The sequence below is a fragment of the Podarcis gaigeae genome (genome assembly GCF_964106915.1).
Source record: "Podarcis gaigeae genome assembly, chromosome: 13".
NCBI classification, from domain to species: Eukaryota; Metazoa; Chordata; class Lepidosauria; order Squamata; family Lacertidae; genus Podarcis; species Podarcis gaigeae.
Window position 1 is genome coordinate 40,994,396 of NC_139689.1, and position 21,109 is coordinate 41,015,504.

At 45.0% G+C, this 21,109-nt stretch overlaps 1 protein-coding gene across 7 annotated transcripts in view; it reads left to right on the forward strand.

Annotated features, from left to right (window-relative positions):
- The window catches only part of FMNL1 (formin like 1), a 114,132-nt gene that overhangs the window by 35,832 nt on the left and 57,191 nt on the right, over positions 1–21,109 (forward strand). For all 7 annotated transcript variants that reach the window (XR_014557428.1, XM_083709100.1, XM_083709099.1 and 4 more), the window contains exons 2-5: positions 3,347–3,430; positions 12,349–12,432; positions 13,707–13,780; positions 19,829–19,912. Coding sequence is in view for 6 of the 7 variants with exons in the window: in XM_083709100.1 (XP_083565226.1) it covers positions 3,347–3,430; positions 12,349–12,432; positions 13,707–13,780; positions 19,829–19,912 (326 nt within the window). In the remaining variant the exon portion in view is untranslated. The remainder of the gene's footprint in view (positions 1–3,346; positions 3,431–12,348; positions 12,433–13,706; positions 13,781–19,828; positions 19,913–21,109) is intronic.

Sequence of the window (21,109 nt, forward strand, 5' to 3'; positions counted from 1 at the left end):
TTTCAGACCAGAAGTTGTACAGTTGAGGAATAAGCAGGTGGTATTTAAAGGGGACAGGGGAAAGAGAATAGGGCTAGACACATTGTTGTTGTTGTTTGTTGTTGTTGTTGTTTTTCCATTCTTTATAATCAGACTTTCATCCAGGGACGTCAAATAACTTAGGAAACATCATTCAGTCAAAAATCTAACAATAACATGCATCAAAATCACCCTCCTGTTCATTATGCATAACAGTATATACTTTTGTCCCTACTCATTTATCCTAATTTCCCCCTCTTCCTCCCTCCCCTTTAACCCCTCCCCCCCAAATTGTTCTCTCTTCAAATCTTTAACCATGTGCACAGATTATTCATTCTAATTTGGATGCTTGGGTTGGCCTCCCCCCTGCTATCCAATTCCTATAACTTGTCCATTTATTCAAAATCTTTTGACATTTGACATTTGTCATTTGTCATCCCACATTCCTGTAACTCTAGCTAATGAAGGTTTGGCAGTGTGTTTTCCAATACCACTTGGTTCTACCTATAAAGGTATAGGACTCCTCTTAAGGATGTGGACTTGTTCCAAGCCTAAATCACTGTTAAAAAAAACAAAAACACTACAGAAAGATCGGGGTGAGGCTGCACCCCATATTTTTAAGCCCTGAGATTTGAACGACTTTTCTCAGGCGAGCATTAGGAGTCTTCCTGTTGCAACCAGCTAGATAGACAACCTTGTGAAGCTGGTAATAACATGGGCAGCTCTTCTGGTTGCAAGGTAACCTTGAACGCCAGCAGCCCCTTTCAATATGGCAGCTCTTCTGGTTGCCATAGTAACAGGTACGCCAGACGAGGCTCCTGTAGGCTCTCAAAATCTCAAGGCCCCAACAGCCAAGGCCGCTTTTAAATGCTAAAAGGTTAGAAAGACTTGTGCAAAAAGCTCCACTGCAATAAAAAGAGATGTCGTAGGGTCTGCCTGGCAGATTTTAAATTCTTCGTTCAATTTGGTTGCTTCTGTTATCCATGTGTGCTTAACTGCAGTTAATAGCTGCCATATCCATTTCCTTATTATGGCTACTGAGGTTTGGGATGAGAACCTTGCAGAACAACCTTAAGCATTTACTCAGAAGTAATCAGCCTTGAGTTCAATACGGCTTACTCTGTAGTAAGCCTGTTAAGGATTTGCAATCATCTCATTTGTCAACAACCGAGATCTGGCTGATCCAAACATATTTATTTTTGTAATTAAGTAACTTTTTAAAATCAGACCTACAAAAAAATGTAAAGATGAGTACAAAATATACACTCAAAAATAGAATCTGTTAATGCCTATAAATAACAAATATAGATGCATTGATACATTAGATGTTAAGAAATATTGATATTTAGCATCAGCTGAACCCGGGTATTAATGCTCAATTGATTAAAACTTCAGTAGTGAAAAAAGTGTCATCTTCTACAATCATATTTTGTATTTCAGCATAGGAAACAAGAGGTTGCATTCAGCTACCTTTTACTCAGGAGTAGGCCCATTGAAATTAAAGGGCATAAATTAGTTACAGTCATTAATTTCAGCACGGCTGCTTTGAGTAGCAGTTGGTTGAGTACAACCCAGAATGCTGGACAAGAGGAACCTGCCTGATCCATCAAAATATTTGTGTTCATATCCTTTAATAATGTCAGATTTCACTTAGAAATGCTTCTAGCATGTGTTACCTGCCATACTTTAGATATTTACATCATTTAAAAGCTAAAACTGGGATTTATCTTGCTTAGTTTGTTGGGGAAAACAGCAAATATCTCTAGGGATATTATTGTGAGGCCTTAGGCATGAACCACCAAGCAACTTGACTTTATCTTAATTCGTAAGCTTCTGAGAACTTGCAAAAGAGCAAAACAAAAAACGACAACCCTCTGCTTTCTGATCTTTTAGCCTAGGTTTTGCAGGAAGAACAACAAATGTCGGATCATGCAAAGCCGTTTTGCTTTGCTCGCGATGAATCTACTTTTCCTTGAAGTCAGTGCTGTTCAGGCAATCCTAGAGAATAAAAAATAGGCCAGAATAAAAAAAGTAAAAATGGGACATCTCCCCTCTCAAAGCAAGGCTGTGTTGTGTGACGAAGGCGAAGGTTCAACCCCTGCGCATGGATGCCGTCACCGGCTGCTGAGTGATTGGAAAATGTTTCTCCAGCTTGATGTTTCCTCTTTTTTTGGAGGGGGAGGAAAGAGAACCGGCGCATTACAGTGAGCCTGTGTACAGCCTTGTCGAGAGATGAGTTCTAACCACTAACCTTTCTGTGGGAGAAGTGGGAAGGCGTTGGGTTGAGCAAGAGAGCTTGCCACTTCCATCACATGGGCGTGCAATTTCCTGGTGCAACTGACATACATACTGATTTCATCCAAACAGGTCGAGGGGCCTGGGAGTTCCCTTTTGTTCCAGTATGTTGTGGCGAAAGGGAAACATTAGCAACCCATGAGTATTTGTGTTGTTAGGGAATCCTGGCTTTTTGTATCACCCACGTCAGGCATTTCAGTTTTGTACAGTGTAGTTGATCTGGGACATCCCAAGGGAGGGATTTGCTTGTTTTTAGTAAGGTTGCAATATTGCGCCCTGGGTATTGGTTCCCCACTGTACCTTTTTTAAAAAATTATTTTCCATTTAATACATTTCAATAATTTTACAATATTTCAACATTTTGAAACTCGACTTCCTTCCCCCTCTTTCTGCGGTTCCTGGAATTTATTTTTTATATTTCCTGCATATTCCAAATTAACATAACCTGATCATTTATTCATCTACTTTGAATGTATACTCCTATAAAACTGCAGGTTATTACAATATCCCTGCCAATGTTCTTACCTGTTTATGATTTGTTTGTAAATATGCAATAAACAGTTTCCATTCTTTTATTATGAAGTTTGTTATCTTGATTTCTTATATTTCCAGTAAGTTTCGCCATTTCTGCATGTTCCACAAGTTTTTGTATCCATTCTTCTTTCGTCGGGACTTCTTATTCTTTCCATTTTTGGGCACATTATATTCTTGCCGCTGTAGCTGCAGACAGAAAATATCAGTATAGAAAAGGGGGGGGGGGGAGTCTAAATTCTTGGGAATAGATGCATGAGCAAACAGTATCCTTCTTTGAGAAAAACACCGATATTGAAGCGTTCTCTATTGCTTTAGAAAGAGGGGAGAAAAGTTAAATAAGTGCCTTGCCTTGCTTCCATCATCAGCTCTGTTCTGAATTCTCCCTCTTCAGTTGTTATTTGCAGCTTTTATTAAACCTTCAGAGTGGTTAAAAGGTGCATCTTATATACTGACCGCATCTGTAATATAGTCATTTTTTTATTTCCTTCTTGTCCTTTAGAATTCCATGAACTTGCCACCAGACAAAATGAAGCTACTGAGCCAGTATGACAACGAAAAGAAATGGGAGTTGATCTGTGACCAGGTAAAAGACCAGAGTGGCCATTCTTTTCTTTTCCAAGTACAGTGGTGCCTCGCAAGACGAAATTAATTCGTTCCGCAAGTTTTTTCGTCTTGCGAAGCACGGTTTCCCATTGGAATGCATTAAAAATCAATTAATGCGTTCCTATGGAAACCGCCTTCAGACCAGGTCCGGGACAGTCTGTCCCCCGACCTCTTCTGAAGGCTGAGGGGGGGGACAAGGGCTTTTCTTCCCACCCCCAGCATTTTAAAAAACCCCGGGACAGCATTTAAAAATCGCCCCGGGACAGCGGAGGACTTCTCCGCTGTCCCGGGGCGATTTAAAAGCCCCCGGGAAGGCAGGCAGGGGGGACAAAGACTTTTGCCCCCCGCCAGCCTTCAGAAGAGGTCCTGGACCTCTTCTGAAGGCTGGCGGGGGGGCGAAAGTCTTTGCTCCCCTCCGCCTGCCTTCAAAAGCCGTCCGCTCTTAAAAGCCCCCGGGAAGGCAGGCAGGGGGGACAAAGACCTTTGTCCTGGACCTCTTCTGAAGGCTGGCGGGGGGCAAAAGTCCTTGCTCCCCCCTGCCTGCCTTCCCGGGAGAGCGGAGAAAAGCAGCGTGTTTCTCCGCTGTCCTGGACCTCTTCTGAAGGCGGGCGGGGGGCAAAAGTCTTTGCTCCCCTCCACCTGCCTTCAAAAGCCATCCGCTCTCCCGAGAAGGCAGGCACGGGGGAGCAAAGACTTTTGCCCCCCGCCCGCCTTCAGAAGAGGTCCTGGACCTCTTCTGAAGGCGGGCGGGGGGCAAAGGTCTTTGCTCCCCTGTGCCTGCCTTCCCGGGAGAGCGGAAAGTCTTTGCTCCCCCCCTTCAAAAGCAGTCCGGGACAGAGGAGAAACACGCTGCGTTTCTCCGCTCTCCCGGGAAGGCAGGCAGGGGGGAGCAAAGACTTTCACCCCCTGCCCGCCTTCAGAAGAGGTCCTGGACCTCTTCTGAAGGCCGGCGGGGGAGCAAAAGTCTTTGCTCCCCCCGCCTGCCTTCAAAAGCCGTCCAGGATAGCGGGAAGCGCTTCCCTGCTATCCCGGACTGCTTTTAAAATGCTGGCGGTGGGGAGCAAAGCCTTTCGGCCCCCGCCGGCCTTCCTGGACCTCTTCTGAAGGCCGGAGGGGGGGGAAGGCTTTGCTCCCCACCGCCAGCATTTAAAAGAGGTCCCCGGAGATTTCCCTATGGGCTTTCTTCTTGCGAAGCAAGCCCATAGGGAAATTCGTCTTGCGAAGTGCCTCAAAAAACGGAAAACCCTTTCGTCTTGCGGGTTTTTCGTCTTGCGAGGCATTCGTCTTGCGGGGCACCACTGTACCGTATTTTTCGCCCCATAGGACACACTTTTCCCCCTCCAAAAATGAAGGGGAAATGTGTGTGCGTCCTATGGGGCAAATGCAGGCTTTCGCTGAAGCCTGGAGAGCGAGAGGGGTCAGTGCGCACCGACCCCTCTCGCTCTTCAGGCTTCAGGAAGCTATCCGCAAGCCTTGCAAGCCCGGCGGGAGGTCCCGCCGGGCACGCAAGGCTTGGGCGGCAGCCACGGCTGGGGGGGGGCGGAAATATATATTTTTTATTCATTGCCCCCCCAAAAAACCGAGGTGCGTCCTGTGGGCCGGTGCGCCCTATAGGATGAAAAATACGGTAATTCTATATGTTGCATTGTGAATCGGCCTTAAACGGCCATAGCTCTCAGAGTTGAGGAATAGAAAATGGCACATACCACCATGGTCCAGTTTGTCCCTGCTCTGCGGTTTTCATGACCACCTTAAAATTCTGGCAATAGATTTTGGTTTTTGGTTTTGAAATGATTTTCATTAAATTTTACACAAATTTTCCAACACAACATCTCCAACACAGCGTAACGAATCCTTGGCTACCATGGCCTAGGACTTCCATCAACCCTTCTAATGGTTTTCTAAGTTCCTTTCTAATTATGCACTTTATTGTTTTAAATCCAATCTTACATCAGCTCATCTTAGTACTTCTCACAATAATTTGGATAGTCCTCCTTACAAAACTTCTTGCAACCCTATAGGCGATGTTAAGTACAGTGGTACCTCGGGTTACAGATGCTTCAGGTTACAGACTCCGCTAACCCAGAAATAGTACCTCGGGTTAAGAACTTTACCTCAGGATGAGAACAGAAATCGCACGGCGGCAGCGGGAGGCCACATTAGCTAAAGTGGCACCTCAGATTAAGATCAGTTTCAGGTTAAAAACAGACCTCCAGAACGAATTAAGTTCTTAATCTGAGGTACCACTGCAATTACAGTTGTCTTTCAAAGACAACATAAATTTCTTCCAGTACTTTAGGAAAGTCTGGTCCTGTTGGTTTCGAATTTTCCCTGTAAGTCTCACCAGCTCGGCGTAGTCCATCAGTTTTATTTGCCACTCTTCTTTTGTTAGCATTTCTTCTTGCTTCCATCTTTGGGCTAATAGTATTCTTGCTGCAGTCTGGCAATAGATTTTGAGCTCATAATAATGTTATAGGGACTTGGGGGAGCGCTGAAGTATTTCATAAAAACATGCAGGATTTGCCAGCACCATCACCATGCATGCAGACGCCACTTCTTTCCAGTTTCCCATATGGTGGTGCCTCAGATCTCAAGCTTAATCCGTTCCGGAAGTCCGTTCCAAAACCAAAGCGTTCCAAAACCAAGGTGCGCTTTCCCATAGAAAGTAATGCAAAACGGATCAATCCGTTCCAGACTTTTAAAAACAATCCCTCAAACAGCAATTTAACATGAATTTTACTATCTAACGAGACCATTCATCCATAAAATGAAAGCAATAAACAATGATTGATTGTGCGACTGCAGCACAATCAGTAGCTGAACTGGGTTCCACACAGTCACAAAGGAGCTGCGAAAACAAAAATGCAAAATAAATAGCAAAAACAGGCAGACCTCAGCGTAACAGTCAAAACGGAAGTGTGGCACTCGAATCAGAAGCATAACACTCAAAACAGCACGTTCGGCTTCTGAAGAGAGTTTGCAAACCGGAACACTTACTTCCGGATTTTCAGTGTTTGGGTTCCAAGTTGTTTGAGAACCAAGGCGCTTGAGAACCAAGGTACCACTGTATTAGGTTTTTTTATTATTATTATTAATTAGCACCAAATTAGTCCAGAGTTAGACATGAGTGGTGAGACATCTGCAGAAGTGCCTACTGCACTTTCGTTCCAGATACGCAAGATTCTTGTCAGGACCAAGTTCAGGGAAAGCTCTTTCTGTCTCTGTCTGTCAGAAGCTGGCTGCAAGCAGCTCTAACTGGCATGAGGGAGAGTCAAAGTTGAGCTTTAAATCAGCATTTGATTTGGAGGCAAGTACGTCTGTCATTTGCAGTACAAAGCCAGGAAGAACCAGACTCGCTGCATTGCGGGTAATGGGGGTGGGTGCATGCCAACTCTTGCATTTAGTATTTTGGTACACACCTGGTTTTAGAGAGATTCTATCATTTAAAACAAAACAAACACTTTTCATTGAGGTAAGTCAAACAAAGCAAAACGGCAAAAATAGCAGAAGTACAAATACAAAGCAATAAGCAACGCAATATATCTGGCAGAGATTTAAATTTGGTAAGTAGAGTACATTGGTACCTCGGTTTTCGAACGTCTCAGAAGTCGAACGTTTCGGTTTTCGAACACCGAAAACCCGGATGTAAATGCTTCCGTTTTTGAACGCGCCTCGGAAGTCAAATGGCTTCCGCTGAGTGTTTTCTTCTTCAGTTTTCTCTCTTGAATTTGCAGGCCGCCCTTTGCACCTCGGTTTTCGAACGTTTCGGAAGTTGAACGGTCTTCTAGAATGGATTACGTTCGAAAACCGAGGTACCACTGTACTTAAACTCATTAGGAAAGCCAAATTTCACATTATGCCCTGGAGAAGGGAGTCTTGTGTGTATGCATTTGTTGTATATATGATAATAATCCGCCAAACAGCAGATAATTTTGGGGGGTCTCCCGAGCCTTTTGGCAACGTGTAATTTATGGGCTTTTTTTTTCAGCTAAACTCCACATATTTTTATACCAGAGCAGAAGTCACAAGTCCCATAAGGTTATTGGGAGAGGGGATGTGTTTTGAGAGAGGGGCCAGTTCTCCACAAAGCGCACATACATTTATTTTCTTCCAACGTTGCCTTTGGTCAAATGGGCTTTGTAGGTTTTGGGAACCATACAAAAACCTGGCAGAGCTGTTTGGCCACGGACAGAAGTGGAGGTGTCTGCACCGCAAGCAGTGATTCCTTCTATCAAACTGCCTTTGTCTCTCTGGGCCAGGGGTAGGCAACCTAAGGCCCGGGGCCGGATGCGGCGCAATCGCCTTCTCAATTCGGCCTGTGGATGGTCTGGGAATCAGCGTGTTTTTACATGAGTAGAATGTGTCCTTTTACAGTGGTACCTCGGGTTAAGTACAGTGGTACCTCAGGTTACATATGCTTCAGGTTACAGACTCCGGTAACCCAGAAATAGTACCTCGGGTTAAGAACTTTGCTTCAGAATGAGAACAGAAATCGTGCTCCGGTAGCGCGGCGGCAGCAGGAGGCCCCATTAGCTAAAGTGGTGCTTCAGGTTAAGAAGGGACCTCTGGAACAAATTAAGTACTTAACCCGAGGTACCACTGTACTTAATTCGTTCCGGAGGTCTGTTCTTAACCTGAAGCACTATTTCTGGGTTAGCGGAGTCTGTAACCTGAAGTGTATGTAACCCGAGGTACCACTGTATTTAAAATGCATCTCTGGGTTATTTGTGGGGCATAGGAATTCGTTCACACCCCCCCCCCCAATAAAAACATAGTCCGGCCCACCACAAGGTCTGAGGAACAGTGGATCAGCCCATGGCTGAAAAAGTTTTCTGACCCCTGCTCTGGAGAGATGTGCACCCCAAAAAAAATATTCTATCTCGAGCCTAAGAGTTATCCTCTCCTTTTTCTAAAGATCCAGGAACAAGTTGTTCAAAGGCAGGGTCACTTTTCAGCAGGAGCTGCTGGCAGACAGAGAAAATATGGCACCCGTTCATGCTGTGAAGCTATATATTTCTCGCTTAATAAAGGAACAGGCTTGTGAATGATGCCGAGAAGACAGGGAAAAAAGGGGAGAGGAGTGACTCATGTGAGCTGTGCAGATGTCTGTGTGGGATTCAGCCCTTCACAGATCTGCGAAGACAGCTCTGCCACAGGGGATGTGGCATCTGAAATAGAAACTCCTGGCAATCTCAAGGTGTTTGCTGAGTGAGTGGGCAGCGCAGAAGGAGAAGGCAGCCCTGTCCTCGACTCGCTGCTCGGCACTCGAGCAAAAACGGGTCACAAGGCCCTGTGTCACCCTTGGGACCGGCCGCTGTGCGTTGTGATTCGCAGCATGCGCCATTGAGTGATGGTCGAGGAGGGAAAGAGTTGGTCTCTCCGGAATCGTGTAGGATGTGGCAGGGAGTGTGGGGAAACAACCAGTTTCCTCCTCGCGGCTGTTTTATTTGCTAAGAAAAAAGTGTGCAACTGTATGTGTGAGTGCGGCTGTGGAGAAACGAGGGGAAAGGAGCGCGAGGGGCCGGTGGTAGGAAATGGGGAGTGCCTGAGGAAGGCAGAAAACAGAGAAGGGGCCCTACCGTGTGGCAAGGTTAGCTTCAGCTGCCTCAGGTGCTATAAAAGTCAATGCGGAGGGAAGCACGCAGATCAGATCCGCAGGAACGACCTAGTATAAAAGTCAATACGAAGGAATTACTATTATTATTATTATTATTATTATTATTAAGCACACAGATCAGATCCACAGGCACAACCTAGTATAAAAGTCAATGCGGAGGGAAGCACGCAGATCAGATCCGCAGGAACGACCTAGTATAAAAGTCAATACAAAGGAATTACTATTATTATTATTATTATTATTATTATTAAGCACACAGATCAGATCCACAGGCACAACCTAGTATAAAAGTCAATGCGGAGGGAAGCACGCAGATCAGATCCGCAGGAACGACCTAGTATAAAAGTCAATACAAAGGAATTACTATTATTATTATTATTATTATTATTATTATTATTAAGCACACAGATCAGATCCACAGGCACAACCTAGTATAAAAGTCAATGCGGAGGGAAGCACGCAGATCAGATCCGCAGGAACGACCTAGTATAAAAGTCAATACAAAGGAATTACTATTATTATTATTATTATTATTATTATTATTAAGCACACAGATCAGATCCACAGGCACAACCTAGTATAAAAGTCAATGCGGAGGGAAGCACGCAGATCAGATCCGCAGGAACGACCTAGTATAAAAGTCAATACAAAGGAATTACTATTATTATTATTATTATTAAGCACACAGATCAGATCTGCAGGCACAACCTAGTATAAAAGTCAGTATGGAGGGATGCACACAGATCAGATCCACAGGCACAACCTACTAAAAAAAATCAATGCGGAGGGAAGCACACAGGCCAGATACCCAGGCACAACCTAGTATAAAAGTCAATGCGGAGGGAAGCACACAGATCAGATCCACAGGCACAACCTGCTAGGATGCTATCCTGCACAAGCCCCATTGAAATGAACAGAAACGGCACAGGAGCACTACCATGTGACTTAAACCCTTCACGGCCTCAGAGTTTCAAAGCTGTCGGGGAAGAAAGTGGCATCCATCTTTAATCAGTTTACTCCAACTGCTGTTCTACATTCATATTTCCAGGGGCAAGCAAGCTCCAGGCTGCTTAAAATGGCTGCTGTCGCCTTATTAGCTGCATGTGTGGAATAGCTCTCCTCCACCTGTCTTTCTGCCCCAAAATCTGTTTGAAATTTCACAAGCCAGAATATACAAAACAAATTTATACAGAGCCTCATGGATTATTTAGTTTGGAGAATCCCCAAAAAAGTAAAAAAAGTTGCTTCATTAAAAAAAATATGCTTCTGGCAACTGGTCCTAAAATAATAATACTAAAACAATAATTACTAAAATAATATTTGTTATATTAACAAAAACAGCAGCAACTGTCCAGATTGGCATCTTCCTGGTTAACTGGCAGATTTATCCGAGAGCGATTTGTTTGGAATAGCAGTCAGAATTTGTATCTAAGAGACTATGTTACTCTGTTGTAATAGAAACATGGAATGACGGGTATTTATCGTTTCAAATTTAAGAAATAAATAAACTATGTATTCACCCACATTCCAGGGCAGTTTACCAAATATATTAAAACCACATATATTAAAAGCAATGATTATTCAAAAATCACCATCACAGCGAGCCACAGTAGAAAATTAACAGAACATTTCATGAAAAGCTAAGGATTGAAATCGGCTAATGTTGTGACAAGAAAAATGAGGCTTGAGCAGAGGTCAACATACAATTAAGTTTGGTGCTTTAAAGTTTGTGCTTTGAGTTGTGGGCATTTGAAGGAATTTCTTGGACATGATGGGTTGCCTCTCCAAATTTTATTTTTAATTTTCCCCACCACATGGAGACTGTTTCAGAATAAAGGCTCTGCATGAGAACCTGAGTTGGTATACTTCTCACAAAGAGTTGACAGTATGGCTCATCCATACTTCCATTTGCCCTGCTGCTCCCATCTCCTGCCCCGTGAAAACCTGCTCTTTAGTGCTGAATCGGAACAAACAGCAATCACGTTTTCAGTGAGTGGATTTCCATTCGTTCCGATTTAGCACTAAGGAATGAGTTTTCCAGAGCAAAGCACTAGGGCAATGGTAAGTGGACTCGTGCTTTCTACGTGCGTGACATGTGGAAGTGGGGATGAGCCCTAAGTCTCTCATGTTTGTGGGACTTGGTGGGACTTAGAGTGGGGTTAAAAGGTTTAGCCCTGTTCTAAAACAAAACAAAACAAAACAAAACAAAACAAAACAAAACACAGCATTGCTTAACTCAATGTTTTAGGGAATAAACAAGGTGAGGAGATCAGCTGATAGTCACAGTACATACACAGTCCTTCTTGTGCAACACTGTGTCACAAGGATGGTGGTGCAACACAGTTGTCATGGGAGGAAAAGCTGCTAGCGGCTTTCTGCACAGGACTAGAAGCTTTTACCAGGTTGTGGGGCGATGGTGTGTGTGTAGAGTTGTACGTCTTTTCGCAGGGACATGGGTGGCGCTGTGGTTTAAACCACTGAGTCTCTTGGGCTTGCCGATCAGAAGATCGGCGGTTCGAATCCCCGCGACGGGGTGAACTCCTGTTGCTCTCTACCAGCTCCTGGCAACCTAGCAGTTCGAAAGCACAACAGTGCAAGTAGATGAATAGGTACTGCTGTGGCGGGAAAGTAAATGCCGTTTCCATCATGGTGTCCCGTTGCTCCAGAAGCAGTTTAGTCCTTCTGGCTACATGACCTGGAAAGCTGTCTGTGGGCAAACGCCGGCTCCCTCAGCCTGAAAGTGAGATGAGAGCTACAACCCCATAATCACCTTTGACTGGACTTAACCATCCAGGGGTCCTTTACCTTTTACCTATGTTTGCCTAGCAACTGTAGTACAGTGGTACCTCAGGTTAAGAACTTAATTCATTCTGGAGGTCCCTTCTTAACCTGAAACTGTTCTTAACCTGAGGTACCACTTTAGCTAATGGGGCCTCCTGCTGCTGCCGCGCCGCCAGAGCACAATGTCTGTTCTCATCCTGAAGCAAAGTTCTTAACCCGATATACTATTTCTGGGTTAGTGGAGCCTGTAACCTGAAGGGTCTGTAACCCGAGATACCACTGTATGCTGATGTTTGGGCCCAGAAACCACTACAGTGTCTCTGCAGGGGGAAACCTGATGTTTTGTGTTGTCTCGTCCGCTGGCCCAAATATCTGCCATGTAAATTAGTCCCTTGTTCGTGTTCTCATAGTATGTTTGTGCCTTTAGAGGCAGCTCTGAAATGGCCACCTGCAATTCGATAAAGCCTGCCTTGTTCTTCTTTTTGTGTCTCCTTCCGCAGGAAAGGTTTCAGGTCAAGAACCCACCTTCTGCCTACATCCAGAAACTGAAGAGCTATCTGGACACGGGTGCATTCAGCGGAAAGGTGACTTCAAACTGGACGATGCAACCGTAATTGTATTCTATGCTGTCCCCTGATTTCCTTTCCAGTTTGTCCTCCTACCCAGCGTTATAATAGCCCATCTGGCTGGGTTTCCCCCGCCACTCTGGGCAGCTTCCAACAGAATATTAAAATACAATAGTCTATTAATCATTAAAAGCTTCTCTAAACAGGGCTGCCTTCAGATGTCTTCTAAAAGTCTGGTAGTTGTTTTTCTCTTTGATATCTGGTGGGAGGGCGTTCCACAGGGCGGGTGCCACTACCGAGAAGGCCCTCTGCCTGGTTCCCTGTACCTTGGCTTCTTGTAGCAAGGGAACCGCCAGAAGGCCCTCAGACCTGGACCTCAGTGTCCGGGCTGAACAATGGGGGTGGAGATGCTCCTTCAGGTATACTGGGCCGAGGCTGTTTAGGGCTTTAAATGTCAGCACCAACACTTTGAATTGTGCTTGGAAATGTACTGGGAGCCGATGTATAATTTCCAGAGCTCCTTGGGAAGAGGATTTGGTTGTTAAAGCACTCCAAGAATTGTAGCTCTGGGAGAGGGGAGTAAGGGTCTCTTGAACACCCTTAACAAACTGCAAGCTCGTGGGGTTCTTTGAAGAGAGAGCCATGGCTGTTTTAAAGTGGTACGATGCTGCTTTAAAGGTGGACGGGACTTGGGAGAAGAGCGAGATTGACCAGCGGATGGGAGCATGTGTGAGCTTGGAGGCCGAACCATGGAGCAGGGCAGATAGATCTCTGCAGCATCTCTGTGCTCCCTCCTGCTTCCGAGCCTCTCTCTTGAGGGGCGGCTGGATGCAAAGAGCAGTGGGGAAGGGAAGGAATTTAGCGGCAAATCCATGGTAGCAGGAGGGCAAGAGATAGGGAAAAGTAGAGCGTGGGAGAGAGGATAGATGGATCTCTGTATAATGGGTTGCATGTGAGAAAGGGAATGGATGAGTGGAGCTGTATCCACCACACTACTGCCATGCAACTTCTGAAGAAATTTGGCCCTTGATGGCGGAAGGAGAAGATGGGCCATCCCTTCTTTATTCTGAGGAAACCTAACTGCTTCAATGCACACCTGCCATTCAGAATTTCTCGTGCTGTGCATGTGCAATTCTCACTTAAGCTTGGGTATTTTTGAAGCCTGTTTATTTATTTTATTTTTTAAAAGCAATTTATGAATTGGCTGCATGACGCAAGTAAAAACGTTGGTAATCCACGTCGCTGATATGGCTACCCGTTAACCTGTTTTTCATTTTGCTTTGTTCACCCAGTTTAAGAGACGGGCTCAAGAGTCCACCCAGATTCTTCGGGAGCTGGAGATATCTTTGAGGACAAACTACATAGGGTTAGTACTGACGACCAACGCTTTTGTTCGTGCAAACCCTAGCTGTGCGCAGTCGCGTCATTTATTTGTTTTGTTGCTTTTAAAATTTATGCCCTTGCTTTTTACCATCAAGGTCTCAAAGTGGATTACCATGATAAAAAAATATATGCAGTACATACCAAAATAAAACATCAGATAAGCCTAATAAATTTAAAAGCTTGGGAATTTCAAATCAGGAACGTAAACCAAAGAAGCATTTGTGACGCCTCCTAAAACAAAACAGTTTTAACCAAGTGTCTGGAACTCAGCAGGGATGCTGTGCTCCTGACTTCTAGTGGGAAAGAGTTCCGCAGAGTTGGGCCCACAACACTGAATCCACCAGTTTTTGTTGATCAGATTGAGATGTGCAGGGTAAGACATTCTGGATCTCTGTTATCCAGGGTGTATGTATAATCTGTGTGTGTTTCGAAGCAAGGATTTTATAGTGTTGATTTTCTGTGCCAAAGCGGAGGTGCATTTGGCCCTGGATCGAAAGCACTTCTGATGAGTTCAGGGGCAGCTTCCCTTCTCTTTCCTGCTGACTGCATGCGTACCTTCACAGTGTGTCAGATGCAGCTGCAGATAATCCCCCATTCGGCAGGTGCTGCTTGGTTCAAGAGGTCGGAGGGACAGCTGGAATGTCCCAGGGCATGCCTGGGAGCCCCCACGTTTGGAACCTGCCTTTCCTTTATATCATTATTCTTGATTCAATCCAGCTTCTAGCCTGCCTTGGTGTAGTGGTTAAGAGTGGTGGACTCGTAATCTGGTGAACTGGGTTCGCTTCCCTGCTCCTCCACATGCAGCTGCTGGGTGACCTTGGCTAGTCACACTTCTCTGAAGTCTCTCAGCCCCACTCACCTCACAGAGTGTCTATTGTAGGGGAGGAAGAGAAAGGAGATTGTTAGCAGCTTTGAAACTCCTTATGGTAGTGATAAAGCGGGATATCAAATCCAAACTCCTCCTCTTCTTCTTCTTCTTCTTCTTCTTCTTCTTCTACTAGCTCAATAAGGCAATGCACAACACAACACAAAGGTTGGTTGGTTGGTTGGTTGGTTGGTTGGTTGTTGGTTGGTTCAAGCCGACTCAGGGACAGCTGTGGGCAGGATTCCTGAACTGCAGGGGGTTGGACTAGATGACTCTCAGAGTCTATGAGCCCTTACAACCAAAGAGAGGGAAGAATTGCCAGGTCAGGTTTAAGGTTTTTGTACACTGTGGGTTAAACCACAGAGCCTAGGACTTGCCGATCAGAAGGTTGGTGGTTCGAATCCCTGCGATGGGGTGAGCTCCCGTTGCTCAGTCCCTGCTCCTGCCAACCTAGCAGTTCAAAAGCATGTCAAAGTGCAAGTAGATCAATAGGTACAGCTCCGGCGGGAAGGTAAACGGCGTTTCCGTGCGCTGCTCTGGTTCTCCAGAAGCGGCTTAGTCATGCTGGCCACATGACCCGGAAGCTGTACGCCGGCTCCTTCGGCCAATAAAGCGAGATGAGTGCCGCAACCCCGTAGTCGGTCACAACTGGACCTAATGGTCAGGGGTCCTTTTACTTTACCAGCGCACAACACCCCAATACCTTACCCTGCAGACCCCAAACTGATCATACTGAGGAGCACTACTGGTCTCCTGCGGACAAGATGCATGACTCTATGTCAACAAAAACTCACGGATTCAGTGTTGTGGGCCCAAACTCTTTCCCACTAGAAGCCAGACAGGCAGCATCCCCATCTTACTGGTAAGCACACTCAAAGCTCATTCCCCACCCCCCTGAAAGAATTCTGGGGACTGTAGTTTTTAAAGCCTCTTCGTGGATCACTGCCTTGTCATGGCGAAGGGGCTTGAATCACTCCAAGAAGCTCTGAGCTATGCCGTGCAGGGCCACCCAAGACGGACAGGTCATAGCCGAGAGTTTAGACTAAATGTGATCCGCCTGAAGAAGGAACTGGCAAACCACTCCAGTATTTTCCCAAGAAAACTCCATGGAGATAAAAAAAGGAGAAGCTTTGAGAAGAAAGTGAGAATTTCCAAGGGATGCTCTGGTTCATGGGGTCATGGAGAGTCAAATGCAACTAAGGCTACTGAATAAACAACACGTTTTGGTTTTTATTTTTTAAAGTTTTTTTATTCAAAATTAAAACAAAACATATTATCCAAAAACATATCATCCTTGTTCCCCCCCCCCCATTTTTCCTCCCTCCCCCCACCCTCCCACACAAAACCCACCCACCCCCACCCCCTGACTTCCCTCAGTTCCAGTCTTTGGTTTCTCTGAGACTGCTGTTTTCTGCATGTTACAAAGTTATATAGACCCTCAAACTGTTTAGCTGATTATTATCAATAAAAAGTTTGTGAATGTTTAGTCAAAACCTGCCAAGGAGTCAACTAAGACGACTGAACAAACAACACGTTTTTAAAGGGTAGCTAGGAATTGTAACACGGCAAGGGGTAAACTACAACGACCATAATTTTTTGAGGGCGAGAAAGTGCTATAAAGGTATCGTGTGAACGCAGCCGCTGGTCCCCTCCATCAGCTCGAGAATCGGAAGCACATTAAGAGTTTGTTAATGAGATGCTAAACGTTTAGTTGTTCATGTGAACATAAATGTCGGAGCGGCTTAGGTTGTTTAACGGCCCTGCCTCATTTGTCAGTAACTGAGCTATGCGACCCCTCTCCCGCAGTCGAGCACCCCCTTTAACTTGAACTACTCAAACAACCTGGGGGGTAGCGGCCAAGGTCTAAGGCCCTCTGCAGAGAAGGTGACCCCAGCATGTCGGAGGTAGCAGCCGACACCATTAACGACAGTGATGTATGCCGGCTAATTAACAGCTTAGATGGGGAAGCATTTATCTCTCTGGATTGATTGCCTGCCAGGCAGTCAGAAAATAAAAGGGAACAGTGGGAGCCAGCATGCACAAGTCGTGTTAGCGTTTTGCGACAAAATGTATTATTGGGCCTGATGGAGTACAAAGGAGCAAATTGTATATCGGGAAGGAGTGCCAGTAGGTGCACTGCAGGCCTGTGAAAAGGCTGCCAGGCCATTTCCACGTCTGATGGTTGCATTCATCTATTTATTTTTTGCATTTGTTGCATGTCAGTAATATTCAGGCGCTACCTACATTGGCCAAAATGTATGTCATGATTTTAAAATAGCTCTTTTGTTTTCTCTCCCACATTGAGACCATTTACAAATGACAAATGCTAATCTCTTGTTGGGTATTCCTAGCTGCCCATGTGAAAATTCCTAACCCTGGAAGATCTGCGTTGAAATTCCTTCATCAGCCACTGACTTACGATTGGTTACAGTCACTGTGTTGCTGTTGTTTTTAACATGGGGGACACTTGCTGATGAAGCCATTGTCAACATATGGAAGTCGAACGGAATCTGTTCCAGAAGTCTGTTCGACTTCCAAAATGTTCGGAAACCAAGCCGCAGCTTCCGATTGGCCGCAGGAAGCTTCTGCAGCCAATCGGAAGCCTTGTTGGACGTTCAGGTTCCAAAGAACGTTTGCAAACCGGAACACTCCCTTCTGGGTTTGTGGCGTTCAGGAGCCAAAACGTTCGACTTGCAAGGCATTAAGGATCCAAGGTACAACTGTAATTTGAAGCTCATATGGGTGGATTTGTTTTTGAGTAATCATTTGAACACCTCCAGGTAGAAATGTTATATGTTGAACGCAGCCTTTTCAACTGCATATGTGATTTTTCTGTGGGGATCTGTTTAATTTTCACTTTTGCACAGAGGTGCTTTTGAAATCCCTTAATAGAACTTATCCCCAAATCTCCAAACTTTATTTTGGTAACCACTCTAAATGTGCTCCTGTGTGGCTAAATGTCCTGGGGAGAAAATGAATTTTCAGCCACTTTCCCGTGTTCTTGTAAAAATACCAGACAGTAGTACAAAGTGAAAAAGCATACCAGTCAGCATGGTCACAGACACACACACACACACACACACACACACACACACACACAATTTTATTTGCATGCCACCTTTTCATAGTTCAAACCATGCTCAAAGTGGCTTCCAACCTGGAAAGAAAATCACAATTACAAGATTTTTTTATGTGTTGTAAGCCACCCAGAGTGGCTAGGGAAACCCAGCCAGATAGCTGGGGTATAAATAATAAAATTCTCATCATTATCATTATCAACATGATAAGGTAAAGGGACCCCTGATTATTAGGTCCAGTCGTGACTGACTCTGGGGTTGTGGCGCTCATCTCGCTCTATAGGCCAAGGGAGCCGGCATACAGCTTCCGGGTCATGTGGCCAGCATGACTAAGCCACTTCTGGCAAACCAGAGCAGCGCACGGAAACACCGTTTACCTTCCCGCCAGAGCGGTACCTATTTATCTATTTGCACTTTGACGTGCTTTCAAACTGCTAGGTTGGCAGGAGCAGGGACCAAGCAACGGGAGGTCGTGGGGGTTTGAACCGCCGACCTGCTGATCGGCAAGCCCTAGGCTCTGTGGTTTAACCCACAGCACCACCCGCGTCCCTTCAACGTGATAAACGTAGTCATAAATTGGGGTTGGGGTGTTGTTACTGTTGTTGGTGCTGGTTTTGTGTACCTTTATTTTAGACAATTGTGATTTATGTGGAAATTGTTTACTTTGGTTGCATATTTTGGTGTTCTATTTATTACTCAAGCCTACTTTTGTTAAGTTGCAGTTATGTATTTTTTTTTCATGTTGGAAGCCACCTTGAGCATACTTTGAACTGTGGAAAGGTAGCTTGCAAATAAAATTAAATAATGCATGTATGTATAAACAATAAATAGAGGCATTTCTTACTCACCACAGGCAGATAGCTAAGAGTGCATGCACACTCTGCTTATAAAGCACATTTGAAGTGTGTTCTTTCCCTCAAAGAATGCTGGGTGCTATAGTTCACTCTGCGCAGAATTACCATTCCGAGCAATTCTTAAATTGCAATGCCCAGAATTCTCTGGTGTAATAAAGTCCCTACAGAGCACAAAATGAAGGTGAGAATGTTTGGGTGCTCTTCTGGCTCACAGATCACTGAAAGGTAGAGAGATTCAAGTGTCTAGATTAACATTCTCAGTGGCCCGCTAGTCAACCCATGTAAAAAAGAAAAAAATCCTTCCAGTAGCACCTTAAAGACCAACTAAGTTAGTTCTTGGTATGAGCTTTCGTGTGCATGCACACTTCTTCAGATACACTGAAACAGAAGTTACCAGACCCTTCTATATAGTGAGAAGGTGGGGAGGGGTATTACTCAGAAGGGTGGTGGGAATGGGTGATTGGCAGATAGCTGTGATGAGCCTGTTGATGACTCTTAACGACTGCAGTAGGTCTTACAGGAAAAAGCAAGGGGTGAGAAGGTGAAAAATGGCTTTGTCATGTATAATGAGATAAGAATCCAATGTCTTTGTTCAGACCAGGTCTCTCCATGGTTTTAAGTTTGGTAATAAGTTGCAATTCAGACTCAGTTGGTCTTTAAGGTGCTACTGGAAGGAATTTTTTTTGTTTTGACTATGGCAGACCAACACGGCTACCTACCTGTACATGTAAAAAAGGGGAGCTTTTGTTATGAGGGAGCAGCCAAACATGTGAAAATCTTGGTTTTAAAGTGATATGGCCTCCGAATGACTGTAGAGTATGTTTCCCCCCCTGAATGTCTGAATTGACTCTCAGTCTTAGTTCCCATCTGGAAAATGGGACTATAATGCAAACCCTATCCGGTGTCCACTCAAAAGAAAGCCTCCCTTAATTGCAACCTTAATAGCAGGATTTGAAGGATTGTAGGAATCAGTGAGAGAAGGAGCCTAGACCACTTGAGTACATCGAAACGGGCTGGAAAAGGATTAATAATATATTAATCAGCAGTTGTTGTTGTTTTAAAAGACAGAGACGTCTATCTCTGTCTAGAAAGAAGCAGGAGAAAATACCAGCAAGGGGTTCTGGAGAAAGATGAGGCAGATCTCAAATGTTGGGGAAAGAGCAGTAGGATACTCTTCCCATGTTTTATTCTAGTGAGAAAAAATTCTGCATTTTCTTCCTCTCCCCCTCCTTTAGCTGGGTCCAGGAATTCCTGAACGAAGAAAACAAAGGACTTGATGTGTTGGTGGACTACCTCGCCTTTGCCCAGTGCTCTGTCACGTAAGTTGCTGCCACAGCTTGGTGGGGTAGTGATGGTTAAGTTAGGATCCTAGTGGGGCCTGTAACAAAACAGTGCAGTGTAGATTGTTCCCACAATTCCATTATCCCAGAAAACCCGGCTCGCTCTGCCTCCACAAATCAACCCATATTTATATATGTGAGCATACCCAAACCCCATTGGGATGTTTAGAACCGTTCTCCTGCCACCCACCCCCCTATTTATTTTTCTTCACATTTCTGCAAACACCAATGTTCCCTCAAGCCTGTTGATCATGGGTAGGCAAACTGAGGCCTGGGGGCCAGATCTGGCCCAATCACCTTCTCAATCTGGCCCACGGACGGTCTGGGAATTAGTGTGTTTTTACATGAGTAGAGTGTGTGCTTTTATTTAAAATGCATCTCTGGGTTATTTGTGGGACATAGGAATTCGTTCACCCCCCCCAATATAGTCCGCCTCCCCACAAGGTCTGAGGGACAGTGGACCAGCCCCGTGCTGAAAAAGTTTGCTGACCCCTGCTGTTGATTCTTCCCTCTTGTCCATGGGCGGCGCTGTTTTGACTATATCAGTGGTGCCACTCATAACCTGACCATTGGAAATTGAGGGTGAAGCTGCTATCCCAGGCGAAGCTTCTAGCCTGGTTATTGTGAGCCCCAGTCCAGCAGAGAACACCTATCACCTATCCAATAATTCATGTGTAGGCTGGGAAGGAAATTGCTGCTTTTCTACCTAGAGGTTGCACTCATCAGGGTTATGTTTTTGTCCCTTGACATATTGCAAACTGATCTGAAACTCCCCTCAGTTACCAAAGTGGTTTACTACATAGCTTAGCGAGACAGGCATGCTTTTTGAAAAAGTCTTAAACTCTGCTAGGGCCTCACCGAACTAATTTTCACAATTCTTCGGCTATAAACTTTACTTTATATATGGCGTTGGGTGCTAAGCTGTCCTCTTAAAGGGAAAGGGGCTCCGCTCTGTGAAATCTAACCCGTGTTTTCTTCCTTATTCTCTCCTTTCCCCGTTTCTTTGAAATAACCCCTGAGTTTTGGTCAGAGCACCAGTTACGCTTCCCTTGTTGATAACTTTATTGAGGAATCATTCCTGAACTGGAAGAGATTTGACATAATGCAGTCAATAATTCCTTCACGCTCTCCTGTCCTCAAGCGGAACGAGGGACTAACAAACAGCCCTCAGTCTAA